Raw genomic sequence first — 27,584 nt, 5'->3', positions numbered from 1 at the left:
TATTGCTTGCAGACAGCTCGTCCTTTGCATTCTTTTAGATAATCATTGAGGCCACTTAGAAGTTCCACACCCATTTGCACCACTCAGGTGATCTTGAGGACACAGATAAATTTCCAAGTGGCCTCAGTGACTTTCTAAAAGAATGCAAACGAACAGCTGTCCATAAGGAATATAAAGCCTTCCATTCCCCATCATCCAGTCAAAGCTGAAGAAGCTTCTTGCATAAGAAGTGCAACATCTTCAAAGAAAAACAAAGTCCAGTTGCCTCTTGAAAAAGCACATTTGGGACATATAGTGTGCTTTATAGTGGATTGGATTAAGATTAGTTATTTGTAAAATAGATCCCATGAATGTCAGTAAACCTGTTCCAAGAATATCTAAGCCTCTTTTGAGAGGCTGGGTTTAAAAAAAAAATGCTGTAGGGCATGTATAACCAAATGAAGAGATAGAGAAGTAAGTGACCTGTGATTATGAGTCAGCCACAGTTTTCAGGCATGGAGTCATCCCATCGCAAGATAAGGTAGTTATTTTATGTCTGTTTTCCTCGAAAACCTGATGACAACTTGAATGGTACCATAATATTGTACCTGGTTACTTTTTTCTTTTGGAACCACAGCCAGTTGAGTGTGAACAGAATTTCTGACAGTTAATTAAATATTTAATGAAGCAAATTGGTTGACGAAACATAAAGTGAGAAAAAGGATTGGGAAGCAAAGAGGAAGCCAGTTTAACAACTTACAGTGGGAAAGTATCCAAAAGTACTAGAAATTGTGCCCTAATTTATCCAGCCCTGTAAACTGTCAGTGATAAGCAAACACTGAAAAAAAAATGTTTCCAAAAATGGCAAGGCAGACCTGTGTAGTCTATGTACTCCGTTCCACAAACTGTATAAATGTAGCAGAAGACGAGAGAGTCATTGGTTCCAAGAGAGCTGTTGCATTTTGTTGCTTCCTTGTATCTTTTGGGTAAGTATTTAGTAGATAACCTTTTTCACATTTGACAATAGCAAATTTGATTTCATTTTTAAAAATTTGCTGATCTATCAAAGCATATTTTAATATATTAAATATTAAATTTCATTGTTAATTAAATTTCAGTAGTCTGCATAAATTTGTTAATTGAATAATTTTAGCAAATGCACTCAAGCTATGTTATGTGATATTTTAATTCATTTTAATAGTATAGCTGGAATAGTACAGCCATTAAAATTGGCTTCAGTAGTTTGTTGGAACAAATTCTGTTTATGCAAGTATTCATCTACTTTCTGAGGAAATTTCTTGACCTTTGTATAAAGAGGCATGATGCTAGAATTCTTTCACCTATTCACATTATCTGCTATTACAGTATTTACTTCTTGTAAAATACATTACCTTTCCATTTTCTTTTTGCAATTTGTATGCCAACCATGTCCCCATTTTATTTGCAAATTCAAAAGGTCTTTGTTTTACATCATTTATGTTTTTGGTAGAGAAGCATGCTCTGTATTCCGAATGCATTTCAGAAAAACACAGTTCAGTGCATCAAATTTTAATGTTCTTTTCAATTCTAGCTAATTGCACTAACTTTAAAAAAAATGAAATATTCACTTTGTCAATCTTACTAAATCACCTTTGGATTTCTTTGAGCTCCTGAACTCTATTGGATGGCTGACTTCTTTTTTTTTTTTAAAAAAGGCAAGATTATTGGGAACAAGAGCATGTTATACAATTCAGTATGTCTAACTGAGAGATGCAGTAAAAATCTAAAGTATATGGATTCTAATGGCTTCTGACAGGTACTCCATTGAACAACTCTTCCATTGCATGATGAATGGAAAAAAACATGTTTTCAGCCGTGATTTAGGTACACTGGGAAATGGATTTCTATTTCCAGAGAAAAAAATGGGATTATTTCTTTTCTACACCATGTTGATTATCAATATCTGGCACAAGTGAAGGAAAAGCATCTAGCCTTAGAGTTGAACTTCAGAATTTCAAGAGAGGTCTATTGTACTTGTTGTTTATGGTAAATAAACCCAGTCCTATCTCACTCCACTTTCTAGAACAGTTCTTTTGATAAGGGCTCATAGTTCCCAAATATAGAATAGTTCTTGTAAGTGAACACTTAATGGGAACAGCTGCCATTTCAAAGAATTATCCAAAGCTTTCCAGAGAGGGTCTATTTTTAGATCTTTCCTGCTGAGATTGTTTATATTATGGGTGGGTTAGGAATATGCTGCTGCTGCTGTAGAGTAGCTTCAAATAATATACTTGCTTTATGTACAAATTGAACATAATCTAAGCCAAAAGACTTTCTTGTGTTAATTACATAATGATGTCTTCATATGAGAAAAAATAATAGGCAGGCAGCACTGCTCCCTGGACCCACCTCCCAGAATCTAATTACTGAAGAAGGAGAATGTAGATAGAGATATTAGACATCTATGCAAGATACATCAATAGGATTCTCCTGTCCATGCTAAATATACTAGTATCAAGTGTGGGTAAGTCATGTATTAAGGCTCTGATACACTTTCAATCAACAGTTAACCTGAAAAGTAGGGAAATTTTAGTATTCTCTCCAGGCAAATCTCTCCTTATCTCACCCCTACTATCTGTGTGAATAAAAGGTGGTAGGGAGTAAATTTAATTACTCTCCTACCATTCTAATAAATATTCCTGTATCTCAGAAAACTTAGCTTAATTACTCAAATTCAAAGCAAGACTGAATTTCCTCCATGAAGGTTAACTTGCCCAAATTTCTATCATTACTGTGGAATGCACAAGAGTTAAGACCCTCAATTTGATTTCTCGAGAATTTGATAAATGCCTATTGTGTTTGAAGAGATTACACCTCTATACTACACTTCTAAGAGATGTCTTTGGCCATGCAGCTGAACAGACATATCAGTGGAGTTAGTCACTGCTGTAATATGTGAAATGAAGCTGACTTTTCCGCTCCATTTTTTTTCCACTCAACAGTCAAGAATATTATATGAGAATCTTTATAATATTATGAATCCTCTAAAAATAGCAACTGGATTTGAGTATAGGCATTGCCATTTCTCCTATTCCCAGCTGTTTACTAGTAGAATGTAAAAAAATCCGTAGCCTTGTGCTCAGGATGCACTAATCCAGTTAGATCCCACAGGCTGGGCCTCCTTCAGGTCCCATCGGCCAAGCAGTGCCATTTGGCGGGGCCGCGGGGGAGGGCTTTGTCTGTGATGGCGCCCACGTCTTGGAATCAGCTCCCCCCGGAGATTAGGACTGCTCCCACCCTGTTGGTTTTCCGCAAGCTGCTTAAGACCTGGCTTTTCTGGCAGGCCTGGGGTTTATAAAATCTGACCCCTGGATGAATGTTATTGTATTGTTTGTTTTGTTAAGTTATGTTGTGTTTTTATTGTTAGCTGCCCGGAATCCTGCGGGAGTGGGGCAGTCTATAAATTTTAATAAATTAAATTAATAGATAGAGCCTAAGATTAACAATAAATAGATAAGGCATCTAAGAATGCACAACTATGCTTCAAATGGGTATTCTTTATAAGTGGAAGCCTTCCAAGATTTTTAATAATGTAGAGGATGTTATAAAAAGATTTGTATACATGAAATCATACATACTAATTCAATGTGCTTGAAATCCAGAAATAGGACTCCTGTTATAATGCTATTCTATTTCTGCACATCCATGCACCTTTGAAAAATTATGAGAAGTTGTTTTTCTCCTGTTTTCTCTGCATCCTAAAGCTTTCTCTTGATGTCATTCACACTGTTAATCATTCTTGTTTTATTTATTCTGTTTGAGCTTGCCCATCTGTGCTGCTTGAACCATTGAACCAGCTGTCTGTATAATAAGTACCTCAAGACATCATTTTGAATTATCTCTTCGTTCTTAATATCTATTTCTGGCTATCTTTGTTCTAACAAAAGCTTCTGCTGATAGAAGAGTGGAATCCATTTTCATTGACTTTTCTTATAATCTCCATACTGCTGCTTCCAACTCATGAACAGATATTCAGGAGAATAAGGAGTGTCAAGAAAAAAGCTTGTTCCTTTCACCCCATACATAAACATCTTATGAGTAGTTGGATATTTTATTTGTATCTTAAGAAAAACAAAAAAGTTCAACTATTGCCCGGAAAGAGGATCATTTAAGAAACAAACAAATGGGTTTAAAGATCTTACAATCAGTTCCTTCTCAGGTTATTTCAGCTTGAATATAATTAAAATCAGCACTATCATATTAATTGATTTGTGTATATATTTTCTGAGTTCATTAGAAGCTATAGTATGTGGTTTGCTTCCTGTTTCTGTAAACGATGCTTGATAGTTCAAATTATTTCCCAACTCCAGACCTGCTTTTTTCCTTGACTTTGGCTGAAAGGATAGTGAGAAGTCATGGGTGATGATGATGAAACCACAGCTCTTGTCTGTGATAATGGTTCTGGGCTTTGTAAGGCTGGATTTGCAGGAGACGATGCTCCTCGGGCTGTCTTTCCATCTATTGTTGGGCGCCCTCGGCACCAGGTCAGTTTAAATAATATAAATAAAAACCCTGAAAATGGATGATTTTAAAAGTCACTGCATTTTATTTGAATACATCTCAAAATCCATTGAACATTTTTCAACAATTTATAAAATGGGATTGCTCCAATACTATTTTTTTTTTTAAAAAAATCCCCCATTCCATATGTAGGAAATTAGTAGATTCTTAATTGAATTTTCCTTCAGCTGATCACTACTTCTGAAGGCAGCAGACCAATTTAGGAGACTAAAACAGGCAAAGTGGTGAGCAAACTTTGTTGTGAATAGAAGAAAATGGCAGGAGATTCAGAGAAATAGCAAGGAAGTTGCCATCCAGAGAAGGATCAAGATGTACTGCAAGATTGAAGCTTTGTTCTTTTTTTTACATGTGTTGTGATGAGCGATGGGTGTTTGAAAATCATGCAGCTGCAACTTCCATCTTGACTTTATTTTACCTTTCGTGTAACTCTTGGCAATTATTATCCTACTCATTTGCCACTATTTGAGGCAAATGGCTGCGCTGCCTAGTGATAGGTCTAGATCAGGGGTAGGCAACCTTGGCTCTTTTATGACTCATGGATTTCAATTCCCAGAATTCCTGAGCCAGCCACACTGAGGGGAAAGGGAGAGGTTTCCAAGCTGAGCCATGCTGGCTCAGGAATTCTGGGAGTTGAAGTCTACGAATCATAAAAGAGCCAAGGTTGCCTACCCCTGGTCTAGATCTTTGTACAAAATATTTCAGAATAAAATATTGTTTAATTCTTTGAAGTTATTAATGTTGCATATCAATGACTAGAATATAATGTTTAAAACATAGGACAATCATTTCTTTTCCCAAGATGAATGATCATGTAAGATAAATAATGACCGTGTAAGTCATTTGAAATCAACTGATTAAGGTAGCTTGTAAGAAATGGAATAAAATTTACGGATTAAAGATACTTTTTCAAACATGAGATTGTCTCTATGAATGGTTTTCAGGGTGTCACACTTACATGTTAAACCCTACAATGTGCATTTTAAAAAGAAAAGTTACTAAATTCTGTTATATAACTTAGTTTATAAATATGGCATAGTTACAGAACTGTTTTTATGTCTTTTAGTTTAATATTCTCCATGTAATAAACTTAGCTTTATAAAAAAAATTCAAAAGAACATCACATCAAATAAATCAGTATTTTAAAATGAAAGCTAAAGAAAGCAAAACACTTAGCAATTCTAAATGTGTATCAAAAGTAAAGACAGAATAATTGGAAAGTAAATCACATCTTGATGAGTGCTGCTGTGGAGTATTTAAAGTATGGCATAGAATTTGGGCATAATTAAACATTAAATCTTGTTGATTTTAATGGGAGAGCCACAGAACAATCTTATATGCCTATTTATCAATGCAATCCACAATCCTCCATGGGACCTCAGCTTTAGTCCACTTGCTTGGAAAGGAGTACCAATAAATGTGTGATATAGCAGGTCATTTTTTCCCCACTGAAGTAAATCAAATACTGAAACTTGAAAGTGCCCTATGGAATTTGTATTGGTCCCACACAGTATAGTACAAATAGTCCTCACTTACAGTAATTGGGACCAGGAACTCTTTTGCTAAGCAACATAGACATATGGTGTGATGTCACATGACCACACTAACCTATGACAGCAGTTCTGGCAGTCCTGTCATTAGGTGAATCCTGTATGGTTGCAGCATCTTGCGCTCACATGATCTCCATTTGCAATCTCCTGCCAGCTTCCTCACTGACTTTTTTAGAAGATGGCAGTGAATGTTGCAAATAATGATCAGTTGAACGCCAAGCGTGGGAATGCTGTGACAGCCACAATTATAAGAACACTTATAAGCACCCCTAGTTCTGTAGTGTCGCGATCCTGAATGGTTGCTGAATGAATGGACGTTAAATGCAGATTACCTATAAATTCACAATGACTGATTCTATCATAGTATAGCCTATGCCCTATGTAATGTATCATTATCAGAGATTTTATAATACTATTGTCTAGGTGTTATAGATGTCTGCTTTAGGAAGAGGAGTGTTGACTTATCTATGCAAAGAAAGCAATGAAAGGAATTGTGTGGGATTGCCAAAGACACAGACCAAAGCAGAATAAAAGAATTTACCCCTCTTGTTGTTGATGCTGATGCTGAATTACACCAGACACTAGTTAGTCTATGTCAGTGATGGCGAATCTTTTAGAGACCGAGTGCCCAAACTGCAACCCAAAACCCACTTATGCATTGTCAGGTGCCGGGTGGGTGTGGCCCATTGGGTGGGCATGGCTGTGGTGGTAACGGCAGACTGGGTGGGACTAAAAAGTTAAATCAATCAATTCCAACTTTGCAAGATCTTTTTTTTCTGAGAGAAGTTGATATTGATTGATTGAATCTTTTTTTTTTTTTGCACATGGCAGCAGACGCCCAAAGCAAAAAGGTTTTATAAAACCTAGCTGAAGGCCTAGGACTGGGACAATGGCACCTGTGCCCACAGAGAGTGCTCTGAGTGCCGCCTCTGGCACCTGTGCCATAGTTTCGCCACCACTGGTCTATGTAATGTTTGTGATACAGTGTTAATGGTGATGTTTTCCTTTGATTGATAAATTTTACAGGGAGTTATGGTAGGGATGGGCCAGAAAGACAGCTATGTTGGGGATGAAGCACAAAGTAAACGAGGAATTCTGACCCTGAAATATCCCATTGAGCATGGTATTATCACAAACTGGGATGACATGGAAAAGGTGAGTGCTTTTTGTGACTCCCGATGATTTGCTACTTTTGAAAATGTCAGGTAATCATACCTGCACCAATGAGATAGCTAATTCCTCTGAACTGGAACCAATCAGAACCAACCAATTTCTTTATGTACAGTGCAATATAAAGTCTCCCTTTCTGCACCAAAAAAACGGGGGGTATCCTTGATTATTATTTTTCTTGAGGTCATACTTTTTGTGGCTATGTTATTCCCACACACTCATCTGGGTCACAAGATCATCACAGCTGGAAATGCTAAGTGTGCAGCAATGCACATTGATATATGTTTGCTTATATTTCTGCTCTGTGAAGAAACAAGATCCCATATAGAAGAGAGGGAGCATCTCTATGACAAGGAATAGTCTTAAGCATAACTCAGTTGTGGCTTCCATGCTGAAACTTTTATAGAGATCCAGATTGAATGTGTGCTCTGTTCTGGCATAATTTGTATTTGCTTGCTTGCTTGCTTCTATGTGATTGCTTTAACAGAAGTTCAGAGACTTTGGTTTTCACATGCTGGCTCATATCTAAGCACTCAATGGAAATGATAGGTTAGGATGAAAATTTCTTAGTTTTTCTCCCACAGCCTTCAGAACCTGCCTCATCCTTTCTTTGCCCCTTTAGCTGATTGTAAGAACTGCTGTGCTACTATCCCAAAGGTGCTTTTCCAAAAGGCACCTGGAATTTTATTTTTCTTTGAAAACATTTCGCTTCTCATCCAAGAAGCTTCTTCAGTTATGCATAGATTCTCTCTATGGAGAATCTCCATAGACATGCTGTGCTTTTTTTGAGGACGGGGTGGAGGAAATGGAATGACATACTTCATCCTGTAGATGGTAGCATAGCTTTTCCATAAATGACATTTCAATGGATCCCATTCACAGCCCTAATTGTTCCCACTACATCTCTGCAATTCCCCCTTTCCCCTTTCATTTCTATTTCCTGTGTTGTCAAGTAGTTCTAAAGTTTAAAAGGCGGCATCTGTGATACATTCTTTGCTGTGGCTGCTCAATGCTTTGTCTCCTGGGATTCCCAGCTGTGTTTATCCAAATATGCTAAATCATTAAAAGGTCAGAAGCAGGGAGGGTAGTTAGCTAGGCTTCCTCTCCTGCCCTCCAGGTCCTCTAACAGTCACCTCTCTGCCTTCATTGGGAAGGGCTGAGTTTTGTTTCATCATCCACCCATGCCCAGTAATCTGTAACAGTTTATTTTATTATTTTATTTAAAACATTGGCCATCCATCTTGTACCCAACACTGGGCGGGTCATAACCAAAAGATAAAACAACATCTATGTACCATAAAAAATATTAAAATCACAAGTATTAAAAGCTAAAACAAAATCTGGCACCGTAGCTAAACTTTCACATGTAGCCCACAACAAATTCATCTCTTCAATCTCACCCTATCCCAGTATAATCCTATGAAAGTTCCAAAAGTGGAAGAGCTTTCCTTGAAAAAAGTTAACTGAAGACTTTGTGCTACTTAAGGCCTGCTTTTCTATGGCAGTTGAGCATAAAGACAAATGAATCCAGAATTAGCTCATCGTTCATCAGGTGTCTGGATTAACTGCCCAACTTTTATTACAGGTAGTCCTCAATTTACGGCCACAATTGGCACTATAATTTCTGTTGCTAAGCAAGTTGGTTCTTAAGTGAACTGCATTTGATTTTATGACCTTTTTTGCCATGGTTATTAAGTGAATCACTTCAGTTTTTAAGTGAATCACGTGGTCATTAAATGACCATCTTCTATTGACTTTGCTTGCAGGAAGCCAGTGGAAGGGTTGCAAAAAGTGATCACATGACCTAGGAGGCTTCAGCTGTTGTAAATACATGCCAGTTGCTGAATTTTGCTCAAGTGATAATGGCAACACTGTGACTGTCATAAGTGTGAGGACTGGATGTAATTCACTTTTTTCAGTGCCATTGTAACTTTGAGTGATTACTAAACAAATGGTTATAAGTTAAGGACTACCTGCATTGTTTGCCTCCATAGTCGTGGACTGTAGAAATTGATTAAATAATAAATTTAATAATAAATAATAAATAAATCTTCAGAGCCTTCAGAGCCTTTTCTTAAACTGCCTCAGCTGCAACTCAGTCCAGAACCTTAGAAACTAAGTTTATAGTTTAGTCACAAGAGACTTGGGGGCAGGTAATCATCACCTACAAAAAATAGGAGGCAAGGAAAAACCCTTTTTCCTAAAGAGATTTTTCCTTTTACAAGAAATACAGAGAAATCACCTTTATGGCAGAAAAAAAAAATGACTTAACTGGCAAAAGGAATTACATTGTTTACTTGAGTATCCAACTTATATATCCCCCCTTTTTTTTGCTGATTTCCACTTGCAATCTAAAATAACATTTTACTTCTGATTTAGACCAGGGGTGTCAAACTACCAGCCCGGGGGCTGGATGCGTCATGCCGAAACCACGCCCAGCCCATTGTTGGCAATGGGAAAAAAGTCGCGGTACGTTGCGACATGTCACGTGACGTTGTGAATTTGATACCCCTACATTAGAGCAAACAGAAGCTACGGTTAGATTGCAGGAAACAGGCAGAAATCAAGATGGTATAATTCAGAATGGGAAGGTGTAATCTCAACATGTTTTTATTGGGAGGAAGTGAGAATGTAGTCAGTGGGTCCTACTGCAGAGTGGACCTACATAGGAGACCACGGTGAAAGAAAACATAGAGAAATGAGTAGCTGTATGCGGGAGGGGGCCAATGGGTAAGGTTATATTTGGGTACAACTGGGTCCCTGCTTCTCTTCCAATTATCATCCCAAAACTAAATCATTTACTTTTTTGTTGGACCTACTTTTCCCTCTCCCTACTTACCTTCTCCCTACTGTTTTTTTCTGTGGTACTATTTTCTCACAGAATTTGATCTCAGGAAGTCAATAGAAATAGCACTTAGCATATACTGCTTCACAGTGCTTTACAGCATTCTCTAAGTAGTTTACATAGTCAGCATATTGCCACTCAACAATCTGGGTCCTCATTTTACTGACCTCAGAAGGATGGAAGGCTGAGTCAAACTTGAGCTGGTCAGGATTGAACTGGCAATGGGCAGAGTTAGCCTGAAATACTGCATACTAACCACTGTTAACCACCTTTTCCCCCATCACGTTCATGGGAGATGGGTGGCATATAAATTTAACAAATAAATAAAACGTTGAGAGGGATAAATTACAGGAGCTCTAGTATTTGGCTGTCTCAACTGATTTCTGAGATCCTCAACAGCATTTATCCCAGATTCAACAGCAGGAACTCTGCTCCAAATGATCTAGTTGGCAACTTGAACTTGGACGATAGCATGCACAGAATTAAATGAAGCAGTGAGAACAGAACAACTGTTGTTAGAGCAATGTTGAAACATTGCACACAGATTTATGTGCTGTGGCCAGATTTCTCGTAGTAGATGTCACATGGTGCTAAATGAAATGCAAAATCATGGAGTCTAGATCTGGGTTCATCTGCTCAGAGTGGCATTCAACATATCTGGTGCACAAAAGCGAAAGGACAAGGAAGCGGCATTATTTTTAATCTTCATTGTTCTTTCATAGCACGTAGAAGGGAAATCATTCTTAGCTGTTCCTTACATCTAATTTTAAAATCTGAAATGCCAATGCAGGTGGAAAACCAAGTGGTTTCCCTTTAGCACTCATAAAATGCAAAAAATTGGACACAAAATAGGGGAAATCTAGTCATTAGATATGAATAGAATGACAAACCTTTGATTTAGTATGTAATATATTACACTTGAATCCCTTGGGCAACTTTTTCCATTATGGACAATTCTGAAAGCCGCTGTAATGAAAATTTGTGAAGCAGTAAAAATTTCAAAAATCTCAGATTGAGGTCTCTGTAACAGTGCTTTCAAGCATGGCTGTCTGAAGCATTTGCTGCCAGAGCTTATATGAAAACATATTATGGGAATATTAAGGAAAATCTCATGGGTGTTCTGGTTATGTCCTACCCGCCTGGTGTCACTTAAACGACATCTTCCTGATAGAGAGTTGTCCCTTAATACTGCTTGCAGCAAGAGTGCTGCATAAGGATTTCCTTTGTAGTTGTTACAGAGTGGCAGGAGTGTCTGTCATGCTCATGTGATGAAGGCTCTGGATAGTGACTGTCTAAATGTTTCATTTATGGGACTAAATGAAACATGCAGCTCCCCAATTATATGAAATGTTGTAAAATTAAATCAGCCTCAGAGGGAGCATAGACTCCTCAGTGCAAATAAAAATTTGCATAAGAATTCCCATTTTCAGTCATTTTTCATTTTTCATTGATGTGTCATTCTCTATATCTGATGCTTAATAAAAATTGTTCTCCATCTTTAGATTTGGCATCATTCTTTCTACAATGAACTTCGTGTTGCCCCTGAAGAGCATCCTGTACTGCTCACAGAAGCTCCTTTAAATCCCAAGGCTAATCGAGAGAAAATGACTCAGGTAATTATTTGGATATTGTTTCTTTTCAAATTAAGAACTGCCTTCCTTCTGAGCAAAAAAAAAACTTGTCATGTAATAACCACAGAAGTATTACTGTTGTGTAATAACCACAAAAAAATAATTTCACAATAAGCCATCAATAGCGGTATTTATTCCTGATATAAAGATCTATTAATCTATTTTTTTGTTTAGGGTTAGTTCTTATCTTGCCATATTTGTGCCATAACCTTAATTTAAATCATAGCCTGAGGCAAGTTTTTAATATCCTACTTCTCTGAGTCGAACTACTTTTCCTTCAGTTTGACAGGTGAGCATTATTACGTAGGATGGACAGTGCTATCCTTGACACCAAACAAAGATTGTTTTAGCCACAGAGCAGGAAACAATTTAAACAAAAGAACTGCAGCTCTGAAAGAGAAGAATACAACAAACAAATAAAAACAAATTAAAAAATAAGTTATGATTTGTCAGACTGGTTGAAACAAGCCAATGTCGCTAGAAATGCTAGCTAAGAATTTATATGGTAGTCTGAATACCTTACAAAACCCCGTTTCCCCTCCCCAGTCACATTATGGCATATGAATCTTGCTCCTGCATATCTAACATAGACGATTGATATCTTCTGATGGATATTTTATTATTATGAAATTTATTTGCCGCCCATCTCATGTCCAATGACATTGGTGGCTTGCAACATAAAAACATTAAAAAAAACATTAAAATCATCAATTATAAAATAACACAGCAGTTACAGTAAGTCAGATATTTTATCCATGACAGTGCAGACAAACACTGTTGCTTCAGAATGCTTTGGGAGGCAAACTATTCCTCTTTTTTGGAACCATCATGCTAGAAGAGGCACGCGGGCCTTGATTCAATCCGCTGTTCACTGCAGGAATCCAAATGGAAGCATTCCTGTGGGTGGCTTCTCTAGCTTTCACTAGAGCACAACTAGTGCAAGGTTTCTCACCATCCCCCTTTCAAATTAGATTTACTGTGAAGTTGCTCATAATGATAGATGTTTTTAAATTCCTAATATTTATCTGAAATTTACATTCTTTAACATAATTCCATTGTTCCAAGTTGTATGCTCTTGAGATAATTTCTGTCCCATGTCTTAGCGTAGGACTAAACATGCTGTCCTCCATATTTGGAGTTGCTAAAAATCTTTTAATCTACAGATAATGTTTGAAACATTCAACGTACCAGCAATGTACGTGGCCATTCAAGCCGTTCTCTCCTTGTATGCATCTGGACGAACTACCGGTAAATTTGGATTGTAGTTTCTATTCCCTTTTTTAAAAAATATATGTCTATGAATATATCCATTACCTTCCATTTTCTCTTACATTGAGCACTGATACATAGTACAATAATTAAATTTTATCCTACCAAACGTTTGGAGGAAATACTCCTTATTGATTTCATATAGGGAAGCTTCTGTATCAGTGATATTGTGCTAGACAAATGTTGAAGTATGGCACATTGTCTCTATTCTTGCATGTAATATTATACAATTAAATAACTTTAGATATTCAAATATGAAAAGTAATTTGAAGCATGGATAAAACAAATGCCAAGCATACTGTAGTACTTGAACAAAATGGATTTTCTGAGGGTATGTTTGTGCCATGATTAGACACAAGTGGGGAAAAGCCTACAATCTTTCCTTTCAGAGTTAAAAATGTTAAAAAGCGAAGTGTGAGGGCTGTAATGAAAAATATCGACACTCTGTTTCTGCTTTCCTAGGAATAGTTCTGGACTCTGGAGATGGTGTGACACATAATGTACCTATCTATGAAGGTTATGCCCTGCCACATGCTATCATGAGACTAGATCTGGCTGGTAGAGATCTCACTGATTATCTCATGAAAATTCTTACAGAGAGAGGATATTCTTTTGTTACTACCGGTAATCAGCACTTTTCTTAAAGCTGCGTTGTTTGCCCACAATATTACCCATAAAAACAGCATAAAGTGCTACCTGTCTTTTCTCATCAAAAGGTTATCATTAATCTGTATTAATACAATATTACTGAGAAACCTAAGCCTGTTTATGTTTTAGATTAACCACAGTTGTTCATAACCAACTTTATTCCTTTCTTTATTGCAATGACAGAACCCTTGTCCCTCCTTAACATTACAATAATCCCTTCATCCCCCTATTCAATCTTGTTTCAATTGTCCTCCTTGTTTAATGTTTGTTTGGCTATTTTCAGCGGAGCGTGAGATTGTGCGAGATATTAAAGAAAAGTTATGCTATGTGGCTCTGGATTTTGAGAATGAAATGGCTACTGCTGCCTCTTCATCTTCTTTGGAGAAGAGCTATGAACTTCCCGATGGCCAAGTCATCACAATTGGCAATGAAAGATTTCGATGCCCTGAAACTCTCTTCCAGCCATCCTTTATAGGTAGGCCTGGACATGTTCCTCTTCTTTGTGTGGCTTGAGTCTGCTGAACAAAGATGAAGTTAAGTGGTACAAAACTACACTTATGCTTTAAGTGTCCTAGAGCTCTTGTTGAAGTAAGTCATGAATGTCTTAGTGGAAGGGTCCCCAACCTCTGGGCCACGGTCCACTAGTGAGCTATGAATTGTTTGCAACCGGGCCGCAGAAACAGCAGGTGAGTGCATGCACATGCTTGCACATCCCCACTCGTGCAGAACCATCTCCTCCCCCCGCCAATCCGTCAAGCCAGAAAAGTTGGGGAACTCTGTCTTAGTGAACCTGTGTATGTGTCTGCCTTGTGACTGTTGCCTAGCTGATTTGTTTTATGGTCAGAAAGAGTGTAAGAGTTTTCAAAAAATAAAAATGCCTTTGGATCTGATTTTTATTTGACATGAATATTTGTAGAGTTTATTTGACAAGACAGGAGAAATTTATTTACAGACCTACATGTAGACTGCTGGGATATAAATTCTGTGACTATTTAATCATGTCAGTAGATACTTTTTGAATGCCTTCCTTATAAAGACATCCAAATAAAATCTGGATGTCTTTATAAAATGGATTTTAAAAATCATGCATTTGGCTGAACAACTAGAATAGATTATCAAACAATATACAATCATCTACTGCATTTTTAGCATATACTCACCACCGACTTGATAAAGTGGTCTGTTTTGAAATCTTTTTTTTTTATTGAAAATTTTTATTTTTTAAAACATACAATCATTTATAAAAATACAATAAAATTTTAAAATAGAGAACCCCCCCCTTACCCTCCCTCCCACCCCCACCCCCCCTCCCTTCACTTCCCAGAGCAGAATACAGGGTTAAGAAAAAAAAAGAAAAAGAAAATTATAATAATTAAAAAAAAAGAAAAAAAAAGAGAAAGAAAAAAAAATATCATAATTAACCTTTAACTCCATAACTTATAAAACAATTCTCTATAATATTTGATATTCATTCATAAAATAAATAAAACTTTTTAATTCCATATTTTTTCTGAATATAATCTATCCACCTTCCCCATACAGTAATATATCTTTCTTGTGTATGATCCTTTAAATAAGCAGAAATTTTTGCCATTTCTGCAAAACTAGATACTTTAAATATCCATTCTTCTAAAGTAGGCAAAGAATCTTTCTTCCAATATAGACCTACTAGTAACCTTGCTGCAGTTAATAAATTCAACATCAAAGTAGTTTCTTTTTCATTTAAGTCAACAAAAATACCAAGTAAAAATAGTTGAGGAGTAAACTTTATCTTCTTTCTAAAAATCTTTTGAATGTTCCACCAAATCATAATCCAAAAAGCCTTTACTTTTTTACAATTCCACCAAATATGAAAGTATGTCGCATCATTATTGCCACATCTCCAACATTTGGGCTGTATGTTGGAATACATACAAGATAATTTTTTAGGATCTAAATGCCATCTATAAAACATTTTATAAAAATTTTCTCTCAAATTTTGAGCTTGTGTAAATTTAACATTTCTTATCCAAATTATCTCCCATAAATCCAATGAGATCGGCTCCTGTATATTCTGAGCCCATTTAATCATACAATCTTTAACCAATTCTGTTTCCGAATCTAACTCTAATAAAACATTATATATTCTTTTTATATGAGCCGGACCTTGGTTTTTAATCTGAATAACCAATTGTCTATCTTCTAGTGTTATTCCCTCTTTCTTGTCTACAGTCCATCTATCCATTATTTGTAAATATTGAAACCATGACTGTAGAATATTTTGCTGCCTTAATACATCTAGGGATTTCAAATGCCAATTCGAACCAGAACAAATTAACAATTCTTTATATGAAATTTTATCAAAATTTGTCCCCTTAGAGGTTCCCTCAATTGCATGTCTGGGAATCCCCCAGATAGGTATTTTATAATTTAATCTATAATAATACTTCTTCCAAACACGAAGTAAGGCATTCCTCAAAATATGTGATTTAAAAGTCCGATCAACTTTCTTATTAAAAATTAAATATGCATGCCAACCATATATTAAATCCCAACCTTCCAAAAAAAGAATATCCATATTTGTTAAATTAAGCCAATCACTTAACCAAGTTAGGGCGGCTGCATCATAATATAATTTCAAATTGGGTGCCTTAAGTCCCCCTCTTTCTCGAGCATCCTGTAATATCTTAAATTTAACCCTTGGTTTCTTCCCGGCCCATATAAAATTATTGATACCCTTTTGCCATTCCTCCAAATTTGCCTCTTTTTTAAGAATAGGTATCATCTGAAACAAAAAAAGAAACTTTGGTAGAACATTCATTTTTACAGCTGAAATTCTCCCCAACAATGACAATTGCAATTTTTTCCAATCTATTAAATCCTTTTGGACTTTTACCCATAGTGGTTCATAATTGTTCTTGTACAATTTTCCATTTGAAGCAGTTAGATATACTCCCAAGTATTTAACCTTTTTTACCATCTGAAAACCTGTGGCTTTAATCAAACTTTCCCTTTCTTTAACTGACATATTCTTAGATAATATCTTAGTCTTATAATTATTAACTTTAAAACCAGAAACATTCCCATACTTTGTTATAATTTCTAATAAACCATCAATCGCCTGATTCGGCTGTTCCAAAATTAAAACCAAATCATCCGCAAATGCCCGCAATTTATACTCATTCTTCCTCATCTTTACACTCTTAACTAACTTCGATTCCCGAATCTGAATCAATAAAATTTCCAATGTTAAAACAAATAACAATGGGGATAATGGACATCCTTGTCTTGTCCCTTTTTGAATATTGAAATTCTCAGTCAATCCCCCATTTACAACAATTTGTGCAGATTGCTGCTGATATATAGCTTTAAGTGCATGTAAAAAATTATCCCCAAAATTCATTTTCTCTACCAAAGAAAATAAAAATTGCCAGTCCAATTGATCAAAAGCTTTTTCAGCGTCCAAAAAGATAAAAGCCACAGGAATCTGATTATTCTTATCCAAGTACTCAATTAAGTTAATAATTTGTCTAACATTATGTTTCATATATCTCCCTGTTATAAATCCTGCTTGATCACTATGAATCAAGTCTTTCATAACCTGCATTAATCTATTTGCCAAAATTTTTGTAAAGATCTTATAATCAACATTCAATAATGAAATTGGCCTATAATTCTTAGGCTCTGTAAGATCCTGATCTTCCTTCGGAATCAGTGATATAAAAGCTCTTTTCCAAGAAGGAGGAACTTGCATACCCAACAAAATACTATTAAAGAGTTCCTTTAGTGGCTCTATCATTTCTTCAGATAAAATCTTATAATACCTAGAAGTCAGTCCATCTGTTCCAGGAGACTTTCCAACCTTTAACTGCTTAATAGCTAAGCCAATTTCCTCCACAGTAATTAAACTATTCATCCCATTTTGTTGTTCCTCTGAAAGTCTAGGAAAATGTACTGATTGTAAATATTTATCTATATCCAAACCCCTTATATTATCACTTGAATATAATTTTGTGTAAAAGTCCAAAAAGCTTTTTTTAATCAAATCTTGCTGAAAAACCTCAGTACCTTTATATTTTACTTTCTCTATAATTCTAGCTTTCTGTTTCTTTCGTAACTGATAAGCCAACCACCTCCCAGGCTTATTCGCATTGCAAAAAGTATTATGTCTCATATACGACAGATTGGTAGCCACCTGATCTGCCATCAACATGTTAAATTGTTCCTTAAGCATCTTTATAGATACCTTTAAATTATTATCAGTAGGGTTAAGAACCAACTCTTGTTCTTTTGATTTGATCTCTTCTTCTATTTCTCTACGTCTTTGTGACCCTTTTTCCTTAAAAACTTTATTCAATTGAATCAAAATTCCCCTCATACATGCTTTACTAGCGTCCCACACCATAGACATCGATGTTCCCTTATTCATATTTATAGTAAAAAAGTCCTTTAAATGTTCTTTACACTTTTGTACAAACTCCTCCCGATTAAATAAGTTCTCATTCAATCTCCAGGATCTTCTATTCCCGTCTTCCGAATATAACTCCATCCACACCGGACTATGATCTGACAATGTTCTAGGAAAAATTTTCACCTTCCTCACTCTAGGGAGGAAGTCACTAGTAATCAAAAAAAAATCAATCCTTGAAAATGACTGGTGTCTATCAGAATAAAAGGTAAAGTCTCTATCACTTGTATTCCTTTCTCGCCAAATATCAATAAGCTCCAATTCTTCCTTCAAATCAAAGAAAGTCATAGGTAATTTAGTTTGAATAAAAGTTTTAGAGGAACTTCTTTTGTCTATAGTTGGGTCTAAAACCCCATTCCAGTCACCCATCAAAATTACCGATTTATAATCCAACTGAGATATCTTGCCATGCAGCAACTTATAAAATTGTTTCTGTTGTTGATTGGGAGCATATAGTCCAACAATAAGAACCTTTCGGCCTTGTAATAATAATTCCACAAAAAGATATCTTCCTTCAGAATCAGCCTCAATTAGTTTAGCTGAAAAAGTTTTCTTCACATAAATTACCACTCCCCCTTTTTTCCCAGGGGCTGGAGCAGTAAAATGTGTGCCCAGACGGGAATTCATCAAAAATTTAGAATCCTTTAAAGTTATATGAGTCTCCTGCAAACATATCAAATCATTATTATGTTGTTTCAAATAATGGAAAATCTTTCTTCGTTTCTGGGGCACGTTTAAGCCATTAACATTCCAGGTCAGGAACCTGACCATCTCCACCGGCCTGGAGCCTCTGGAGCATGGCCTGCAGATCTGCTGTCGAAGATCTTTTTGGTCTTGCCCCTCCCACAGGCTCTGTAACAACCAAACTTTCACCACTCTTCTGCAACTGCTCTTTTTCTTTACGTTTATGGGCAGCTCGTGTCATCCTTTGCTCTTTTATGTCAGAATTCGGTGCAGCTTGTTCCATAACCATCATTGATGAGGCTCCTGCCATAAGAGACTCTTCTGTCATCCTTATTTGTGGAGGTGGTGACAATCTTGCTTTTAAGATAGACTGATAAAAATCTCTTGCTTTGGAAACAGTAGTTAATCTGTGACGTATCCCTTCATAATTTACTATTATTCCTCTTGGAATCTCCCATCTGAACTGAATTTGACGATGTTTCAACTCATCAGACAAGAAAGTAAAATCTTTTCTGGCTCTTAAAATTTTTGGAGGTATCTCTTTTAAAATTATCACGTCTTGATCAGCAATTTGAAACTTTTGTTTGTAAAAAGCCTGTATAATTTCATTACGGATAGATCTTCTAGAAAAATAAATAACCACATCTCTTGGTAGATTTCTCTGTCTAGCAACCCGTGAATTAACTCTAAAAATTTTTTCTATCTCATTCTCAATTATTTCAGGCCGCCAACCAATATTAGGAGCAATATCTTTCACAATAAGCATCTTTAAGTCTTCCTGAGGGTTCTCCCTCAGGCCTCTGATACGCAATGCGTGTTCCATCTCCCTATATTGTGAAATGATTTGTTCATCCTGTGTAATTTCTATCTTGTTCTCTACCTCCTGCATTCTAAATTCCATCCTTGATGCATTTTCAGTAATCTTTTCCATCTGGTCATCAATCCTTTCTATGTGCAGGGCTAGGCCCTGAAAGGCCAGAAGGATATGGTCTCTTACTTGTTTATTCTTTTTCTCCAATAATTCTTCTGTATTAGCCCTCTCTGCAATTATAAGATCTTTTACCTCCTCCTTAATATCCAAGGCATGCTGTTTTAAAGCATCTTGTAAATCATTAAGAGAAATTGCAGGAGGAGGAGGAGAAGGTGGAGGTGATTTTGGTTTCTGAGATGCAGGCTGAGGCATTGGAGAAGAAATAGGAACCTTAGGGGCGGGAGGCAGACGTTTTGAAGCCATTTTCTTAAGTTCCAAGAAGAAAGATTCTTATTGAAAAAAAAAAAAGGGCACAGTTCTTTTAAGTGTTCTTAAAAAAAAGAGAAAAAAAAATAGAGAAAAAAAGAGGAAAGAATAAAAGCCAAATTCTTACTTCTGTATTTAAAGAGTTAATCTGTATCCAGGTTTTACTCTGTAATGCAAATCAGGCAAGAAAGACGATCGCCATTTTAGTTTTCACTTTCCCTTTCTTCTAAAGGGAAAGTGAACAAAAGAAAAGGAAGAGGAAACTTGCTGAAGTTAAAGGCACCATCAAACTTAAGCACAGTCTCTCCTGGTCTGCTCCGTCTGCTTTCAAATACTCACAAGCAGCTGGAAAAAAAAGCAGATGTGGAAGCGGCAACTTGCTTCATCCCAAAAACTTCGGAATGAAGTCTCCCTGGAACGCGGAGTTGCTCAGGCTCCGAGGGAGCTCTACCCCCCAATCCCCAAAATAACAGGAATCCAGGGGAGCTCTTACCTCTACCTGAGAGCTCTCCTCCTCCCTTTTTCCCAGGGAGGAGATTCAAGCCGCGGGACAGCTGATTGTCAAAGTCCCGCGGCTTTTACATGCACCAGGAACGGGCGGCTTTGTAAAACGCCGCCATTCGTCATCGCTGGAACCACCAGAAGCCTGTTTTGAAATCTTTGATGAGTTAATTTTATTTCTTTACAGGAATGGAATCTGCTGGAATCCATGAAACAACTTATAACAGCATAATGAAATGTGATATTGATATCCGTAAAGATCTTTATGCCAATAATGTGCTTTCTGGAGGAACCACCATGTACCCCGGTATTGGTGATCGTATGCAGAAAGAAATCACAGCACTGGCTCCAAGTACTATGAAAATTAAAGTAAATATTATGTTTAACATTGGTCTAACAGATATTTAATAATATATTCCTGAAATATTATCTAGGACATTTTTTTAAGGAATGCTATTTTCATATATTATCTGACTTCAAAGAAACAAAATGGGGCTCAAATAAAAGGTTTTATGAAGAAAGATGCAAATATCAAAGATACAGAAATCAGAACCAATGGCACAGATTCTCTGGTTGGGCCTATCATAATCTGTGAACCCCCTGGGCCATTTTATTCTCAATACGACATTGTATTTTTGATACAATAAAAAGTTTATTTACACACCTCGCTATTCATCTTAATGATGTGCTCTTATCTTTATTGACACCGGCATACACAAATTTAGCAAATGTTCTGCCTAGTTTTAAACTGTTTTCCAAGAAGGCCACTTTTTGCTCAGGCAAGAAGTAATATTTCAAAAAAAGTGACTTTTTGATTCTTAAAATAAAATTTCCATAACTTTTTTTCCCCCACCTTCCTGCCATATAGGAATATATTTGTATCACAAGATAAACTACAAGCTGAGTGAAGTGGCAGGATATGGTCATTGGTTGTTCATGGTTTTCTGTCATTTTCTGGGAGCTGGTGCAATTTAATTAGAAAACATTGTTTGTTTTCTGGTTTATTTATAAAGATGTCTGGATGATACAGTAATCTCTATCACAACCGAGCCCTAAATACCTGTTGCTAAGCGAGACAATTGTTGGGTGAAATTTGCCCAATTTTACGACCTTTCTTGCCACAATTGTTAAGTGAATCACTGTAGGTGTTAAGTCAGTGACATGGTTGTTTAGTGAATCTGGCTTCCCCAATGACTTTGCTTGTCAGAAGTCACCAAAGGTGATCACATGACTCCAGAACACTGCAACCATCATAAATATGACCCAATTGCCAATTTTGATCGTGTGACCACAGGGATGCTGCAACTGTTGTAAGTATGAAAAACGGTCTTAAGTCACTTTTTTCAGTGCTGTTGTAACTTTGCATGGTCACTAAATTCACGATTTATGATTAATGTATTTTCATGTTGTATATGATCATGATTATCACTATTACTTGTATGTACACTGAGAGCGTATGCACCAGAAACAAATTCCTTGTGTGTCCAACCACACTTGGCCAATAAAGAATTCTATTCTATTCTATTCTATTCTATTCTATTCTATTCTATTCTATTCTGTTCTGTTCTGTTCTGTTCTGTTCTGTTCTGTTCTGTTCTGTTCTACTCTACTCTACTCTACTCTACTCTACTCTACTAGTTGAAGACAACCTGTACTATGAATCAGCCATACCAGTCAGGAGAAAGGATCAAAGACTTATTGAATAACACAAGTATGATTGGTATGTTAGATTCAGATATATATGTAGATGCTGTATTTCAAGTGCTGCTTATGCTGCCTTTATGTGATGTCCCTGAGCTTTTAGGATAGAGCAGACTATCAATCATTCAGTTTAAACTGAACTAAAAAAAATAAATAAAAAGCCACCACAGAATTTGTCATGAAGTAGATGAATAATTGTTTGTTTTAAGCAATTTCTAATTTCTATAGAACCTTATAATTATTATAGATATTATAACTACATGCTGTATTGTCTCCATTTTGTACAATAAGAATAAATAAAATTAAATAGAGGTCTCTTTAACCACTATGAGTGATATCAACAGATTTTTCCACTCATTTCTATATTTCTTTTTTGCTTTTTCTAGATGATTGCACCTCCAGAACGTAAATACTCTGTTTGGATTGGAGGTTCCATATTAGCTTCTCTGTCAACTTTCCAGCAAATGTGGATCAGCAAAGATGAATATGAAGAAGCTGGTCCTTCCATTGTCCATCGCAAATGCTTTTGAGTATGCTTACAATTTCCTATAAGGGATCCCTTGTGGTTTCTCACTATTTTCTTAATTTTCTTTTCACACTTCTAAAACTACAGTAAATGGTTTTGCCAATTAATTAAGTGCTGTTTTCTGGTGCCTAAAATATGCATCAGATTTTTCATTCCAGTAACAAGCAAAGGGTAGCTATGATCATTGGAAAGCTACTTCTTCAAACTCTTTCCCCCCCCCTAGAACAAAATGTGCATTAGGAATTTTCCTACCACTTCTGGGCAGTGAATTCAGTATTTTATACTTTATCACAGAATAGCCAGTTAAATGTTCATGTAGTCCTTGATTTACAAGCTTTCGTTTAGCAACCATTCAAAGTTATCATGAAAAAAGTGACTTATAACTGGTTCTTGCACTTACCACCATCACTGCATCCCCACATGATCAAGGTTCAGCTACTTGGCAACCAGCATATATTTATGATTGTTGCAGTGTCCTAAGATCTTGTAATCTCCATTTTTAACCTTCCCAGCCGGCTTTTGAGAAATAAAGTCAATGAGGGAAGCTGGATTCACTTAATGATTACCTGATTCACTTACCAGCTACAGTGATTTGCTTAACAACTATGGGAAAAAGTTGTAAAATCGAGCCCAACTCATTTAACAACCAGCCTGCTTAGCAACCAGTTATGACCAATGACCAATTATAGTCATATGTCAAGAACTATCGGTTAAGGCATCAGGCTAGAGCAGTGGTTCTCAACCTGTGGGTTGGGATCCCATTTGGGGGTCGAATGACCATTTCACGGGGGTCACCAAACAAGTAGTCCGCCATTTTTTCCCCCTTTTCCTTAGCTGTGCTACTCCCTTTTATTCTATTGGCTTTTGAAAGACTTGAACAAAATCTAATTCTATTGGCTTTCAAAAGCCAATAGGAATTGTCCAGGCTGTCTCTGCCCTGCTGAGCCCGCCAAAAGTCCCATTCTGCAAACGTTGCTGCACCAGTTGAGTAGTCCTTGACTTACAACCGGTTGGGGGGTCGCGGCATTAAAAAGGTTAAGAACCACTGGGCTAGAGGGATCTCCTGCTTGAATAGGAGATTGGACTAGATTAGAAGACCTCCAAGGTCCCTTCCAATCCTATTATTCTATGTTCTGGTCAAATCCCAGCAACTTGATAATTAGCCATATAGTATGGTGCTTCTGGGAATTGCATTTTAGTAATGTTTGGAGAGACACATCATGCAAGCTGCAACACTGTTCACTTTCTGGTTTCCTTTCAGCAGGGGTGCATATCAGAATCTTTATGTCTTTGCTTTGGGCTACCTAGTAAATGTATCTAACATATACATCATCTGAAGGGTTGAGGCTGCAACTTAATCTTTTGATCACTGGAGGACCACATGAAGTGATGCTGAGAAGTCATCAAACTGGTCATAACTGATTTTTTAAGTCTGTTTTTAAGAGGCTTTGGATGAGCATAAGATATGAAAGTCTTCTGGAGGAACATGGTTTACATTCTTAATTTTTAACCATAATGAAACCTAGAAACAAGCTGATTGAGGGGCTTTTTGGGGCGGTTATAGTAGCTTTCAGAAATAAGACTCTCAGAAGACACTAGTTCCATTATTCCAATATTTAAGGTTACCTCAAAACCTTAAAAAGTGGGCCGAATCATACAGTCAGTTTTAGTCATAAATATTTTATTGCCCTTTCCAATCCCTTAGTACTCTGAGCAATTTGTAGTAAAATCCTACAGGTGCCTACCTACTCAGAAATATTAAATTCAAGAGACTCCTGTGCAAGTGTATACAGGATTCTGGTTTCTGTGCTGTTTTTGTTAGGCAAAAATGAAAATTTATAAATAAAAATAATACTTCAAAATATTTTATCATAATTATTGCTGCCTTTAATGTACCTATAATTAAATATGTAGTGCTAATGTGGCTTGCATTAATTGCAACTTTGATTTACCTATTAAGTAGATATAATTAAGCAACCAGAATAGTCTGGTTTAATCTGTTTATGAAAATCATTTAGATACAGTCAAGGAATGCTAATGAATTCACCTAAATTTGAAGTGAAATTTGTAGCAAACTAAGTTGAAGGGAAATGAGAAAATGAGAAGAAAAACAAACTTTCATAGCATAACTTTTTATCCCTCAAATGTAGCTATCTCATTTAGTTCTTACTTTTGGAAAATTACTACAGTATTGGTAATTTCCAGTTTAACTTGTAACCAGCACACTATAATCAAGTCCTATATCCAGATCAGAGCAAGCATCCATGCCACTTAGTTAAGTTAGTTTAAAAAAACACATAACCCCTTGATGTTTATTCTGAAAATATTGGGAAATATCAAATCTGAAACTATATACAAAAATCAAATAAAAGCAATGAGGAGAGGCATGAAGAACATATAAGAGATTTTAAAAAGGCACATTATCTATACAAAAAGACACAGAATGTTCCAGATCACAGGAAATAATGTCATTAATTAGCATAAATAGTCCTAAAGAAAATAATTAACACTTTTATGTACATAACAGCAACATAACAGAGAGGGAAAGTGGGACACCATGTGATTGCTCCTACATTTTGCACCATAAAGGGAATAATTAGATGGACAGAGGTATGACGTATCACACAGACAATGGAAAAGTTTCAACAGTCTGATCCTACAAGGGGAAGAAACATCTGTTTGTTTCCAGCTAAACTGTACTGTGGGCGATCTTCATTCTGACCTAATGAACTCTGGTTATAATCCGTTATCTTAAAAAAATGTATTGCTGTTGTTTTAAAGTTTATATACAGTGAATTACAACAATTTTCCACCGTCTGTTGGAAAATGTTTGAACTAGAACTACCATTATTTCTGCATTAATAATACATGTGTGGGATAGAACAAACAGTCCTTGCTTACTAACCACTCATTCAGCAACTATTCAAAATTATGATGGCATTGAAAAATAGATATATGACTGGTCTTTGAAGTTGCATAGAAATACGTACACATATACAAGTTTATTTCTTCCATAAGTATTTTCCTTTTAAATGTTAAAACGTTTGTTTTTCTAAAGGAAGAATCACTAAATTATCTACAATCCAAATACTATCATTTGATATGTAACTCACAGAAAAAGAGAAAATGTACTTGGAAACAAAACATTTATGATTGTTTGCAGTGTCCCACAGTCACATGACTGTGATTTATGATATTTTTTTTGCCAAAAAACGGCACTTACTTGTAATTTTTGGACAAGTAGAGAAAAATGGGCTTATTTAGCAATTGCAATATTCACTTAATGCCTCATTCCGGCTGCAAGTCGAGAACTACCTACAACCAGTTTGATGTGGTAGTGAGAACACTAGGCTAGAAACCAGGAATTGCAAATTCTAGTTCTGCTTTAGGCAGGAAAGCCAGCTGGGTGACTCTGGGCCAATCATTTTCTCTTAACCCAACCTATCTTACAGGTTGGTTGTTGTGGGTAAAATAGGTGGAGGAAGGAGTATTAAGTATGTTCGCCACCTTTATTTATTTATAAAAATAATACAGGCAGGACGAAAATTAAATAAATAATAAATTAAAAACTAGGCCTCCAGGCTCTATTTTCCCAAATGAGCTGAAATCAACCTAATTCATTATTGCCATATGATGTCCTTTCCTCAAAATCTTCAGGAATATGTGTGTGTCTCTCTTTCTCTCTTTTTGGTCCCTTCATGTCAGTCTAACTCCTGACAACTGCCTGGGCAGATCCCTGCAGTTTTCTTGACAAGTTTTTTGCCTTTGCCTCCTTCTTAGGTCTCAGAGAGAATGATCAAGATTATGCAGTTGTCTTTCAGCCTAAGGCAGAAGTAGAATCTCCAGGATACTAGCCTGGTGCTTTAACCATCATTCTGTTCAAGAATGACTAGCAAAGCTGAAAAGATGACCCAATTTACTTCGGGGAGCTTCACATTTTACTGTAGTTTCCAGCTGCTGTTAAGCTTAATTATCAGGCAGAAAAACACCATCCCTGCTGTCTCAAAGACTGCTTATCTGTGATCAGCTTCCACATGGTTTAAGACAGTGTTTCTCAACCTTGACAATTTTAAGGCATGTGGACTTCAACTCCCAGAATTCCACAGCCATCAATGCTGGCTGTGGAATTCTGGGAGTTGAAGTCCACATGCCTTAAAATTGTCAAGGTTGAGAAACACTGGTTTAAGAGAACATTCCAATGAATCAACAGTACAGGAAGCAAATGTTCATAAGGGTTTCGATGTCTGATCCAAATTCCCCCTGGAAAGAACCTTGCAATTGATTTTTGCCCAAGAGATGATGGGACATTTAAATATTGTTCCTCAGTTTAGATTTCATTGGCAGCTGACTTTCAGCTGTTGTGTAAACATAATGTAATTGTTCACAACCCATACTCTGCTGTAGAAGAAGATATGGAGTGATTTTTCAGATGAAGGCAGGGGAAATCAGGTGATAGTAAGCACCTCCATTTTATACATCATGCAGTTACTATACTAGATTTAGATTTACTAGGATGGGAAAAGTTCTTGAATTTCTAAACAGAGTTAGGGTCACCCCTTAAAGAATAAAGTCTTCTGTATTTTCCAGGAGGTGAATTAGAATTTAAGGATCATTTGGCAAATTGAGTGTTTTGGGGGACATATACCAATGTCAATCAGATCTGATTGGTCTAGCTTGGTCCTTAATACAAGCTAGAGTTTTGTCCCAGTAAAGCACCTACCACAATACTATTTAATTATACATTTATTAGGTTTATATTCTGCCTTTCCTCCAGGAAAGGTTGTTTCCATAATCATCTAGTGAGGTTCTGGAGGTATGTGTGGACCTGAAACTATATTT

The 27,584-nt window shown here is 36.4% G+C and overlaps 1 protein-coding gene and 1 long non-coding RNA gene across 3 annotated transcripts; both read left to right on the top strand.

The window, feature by feature from the left end:
* The first annotated feature begins 292 nt into the window (after positions 1 to 292).
* On the top strand, positions 293 to 23,295 carry LOC120314109 (actin, alpha skeletal muscle B-like). 2 transcript variants are annotated; one of them, XM_039356852.1, is made up of 9 exons: positions 293 to 965; positions 4,329 to 4,502; positions 7,113 to 7,241; positions 11,604 to 11,714; positions 12,896 to 12,980; positions 13,464 to 13,625; positions 13,933 to 14,124; positions 20,706 to 20,887; positions 22,606 to 23,295. In XM_039356852.1, the coding sequence occupies exons 2-9, from the start codon at positions 4,374 to 4,376 to the stop codon at positions 22,747 to 22,749; spliced, it is 1,134 nt and encodes a 377-aa protein (XP_039212786.1). In that variant the 5' UTR covers positions 293 to 965; positions 4,329 to 4,373; the 3' UTR covers positions 22,750 to 23,295. The 2 variants fall into 2 exon arrangements, with proteins under 2 accessions (XP_039212786.1, XP_039212787.1); XM_039356853.1 differs by lacking the exons at positions 4,329 to 4,502; positions 7,113 to 7,241 and having other exon boundaries at positions 928 to 965.
* A 462-nt stretch (positions 23,296 to 23,757) lies between these two features.
* On the top strand, positions 23,758 to 27,191 carry LOC120314121. The gene is made up of 2 exons (XR_005558344.1): positions 23,758 to 26,782; positions 26,912 to 27,191. It is a non-coding gene; the product is annotated as an uncharacterized LOC120314121 (long non-coding RNA).
* The last annotated feature ends 393 nt before the right edge of the window (positions 27,192 to 27,584 follow it).

Source organism: Crotalus tigris, unplaced genomic scaffold, assembly GCF_016545835.1.
Source record: "Crotalus tigris isolate CLP2741 ecotype Arizona unplaced genomic scaffold, ASM1654583v1 scf7180000018831.1652172, whole genome shotgun sequence".
Classification (NCBI taxonomy): Eukaryota; Metazoa; Chordata; class Lepidosauria; order Squamata; family Viperidae; genus Crotalus; species Crotalus tigris.
This window is presented reverse-complemented; position numbering and strand designations above follow the sequence as displayed.

Bases quoted from the DNA above. Each gene is read 5' to 3' on its own strand.
- LOC120314109 (XM_039356852.1), top strand. From the start codon at position 4,374: ATGGGTGATGATGATGAAACCACAGCTCTTGTCTGTGATAATGGTTCT. The intron at 12,981-13,463 runs GTAAATTTGGAT...CTGCTTTCCTAG, and splicing joins TGCATCTGGACGAACTACCG to GAATAGTTCTGGACTCTGGA. The intron at 13,626-13,932 runs GTAATCAGCACT...GGCTATTTTCAG, and splicing joins ATATTCTTTTGTTACTACCG to CGGAGCGTGAGATTGTGCGA.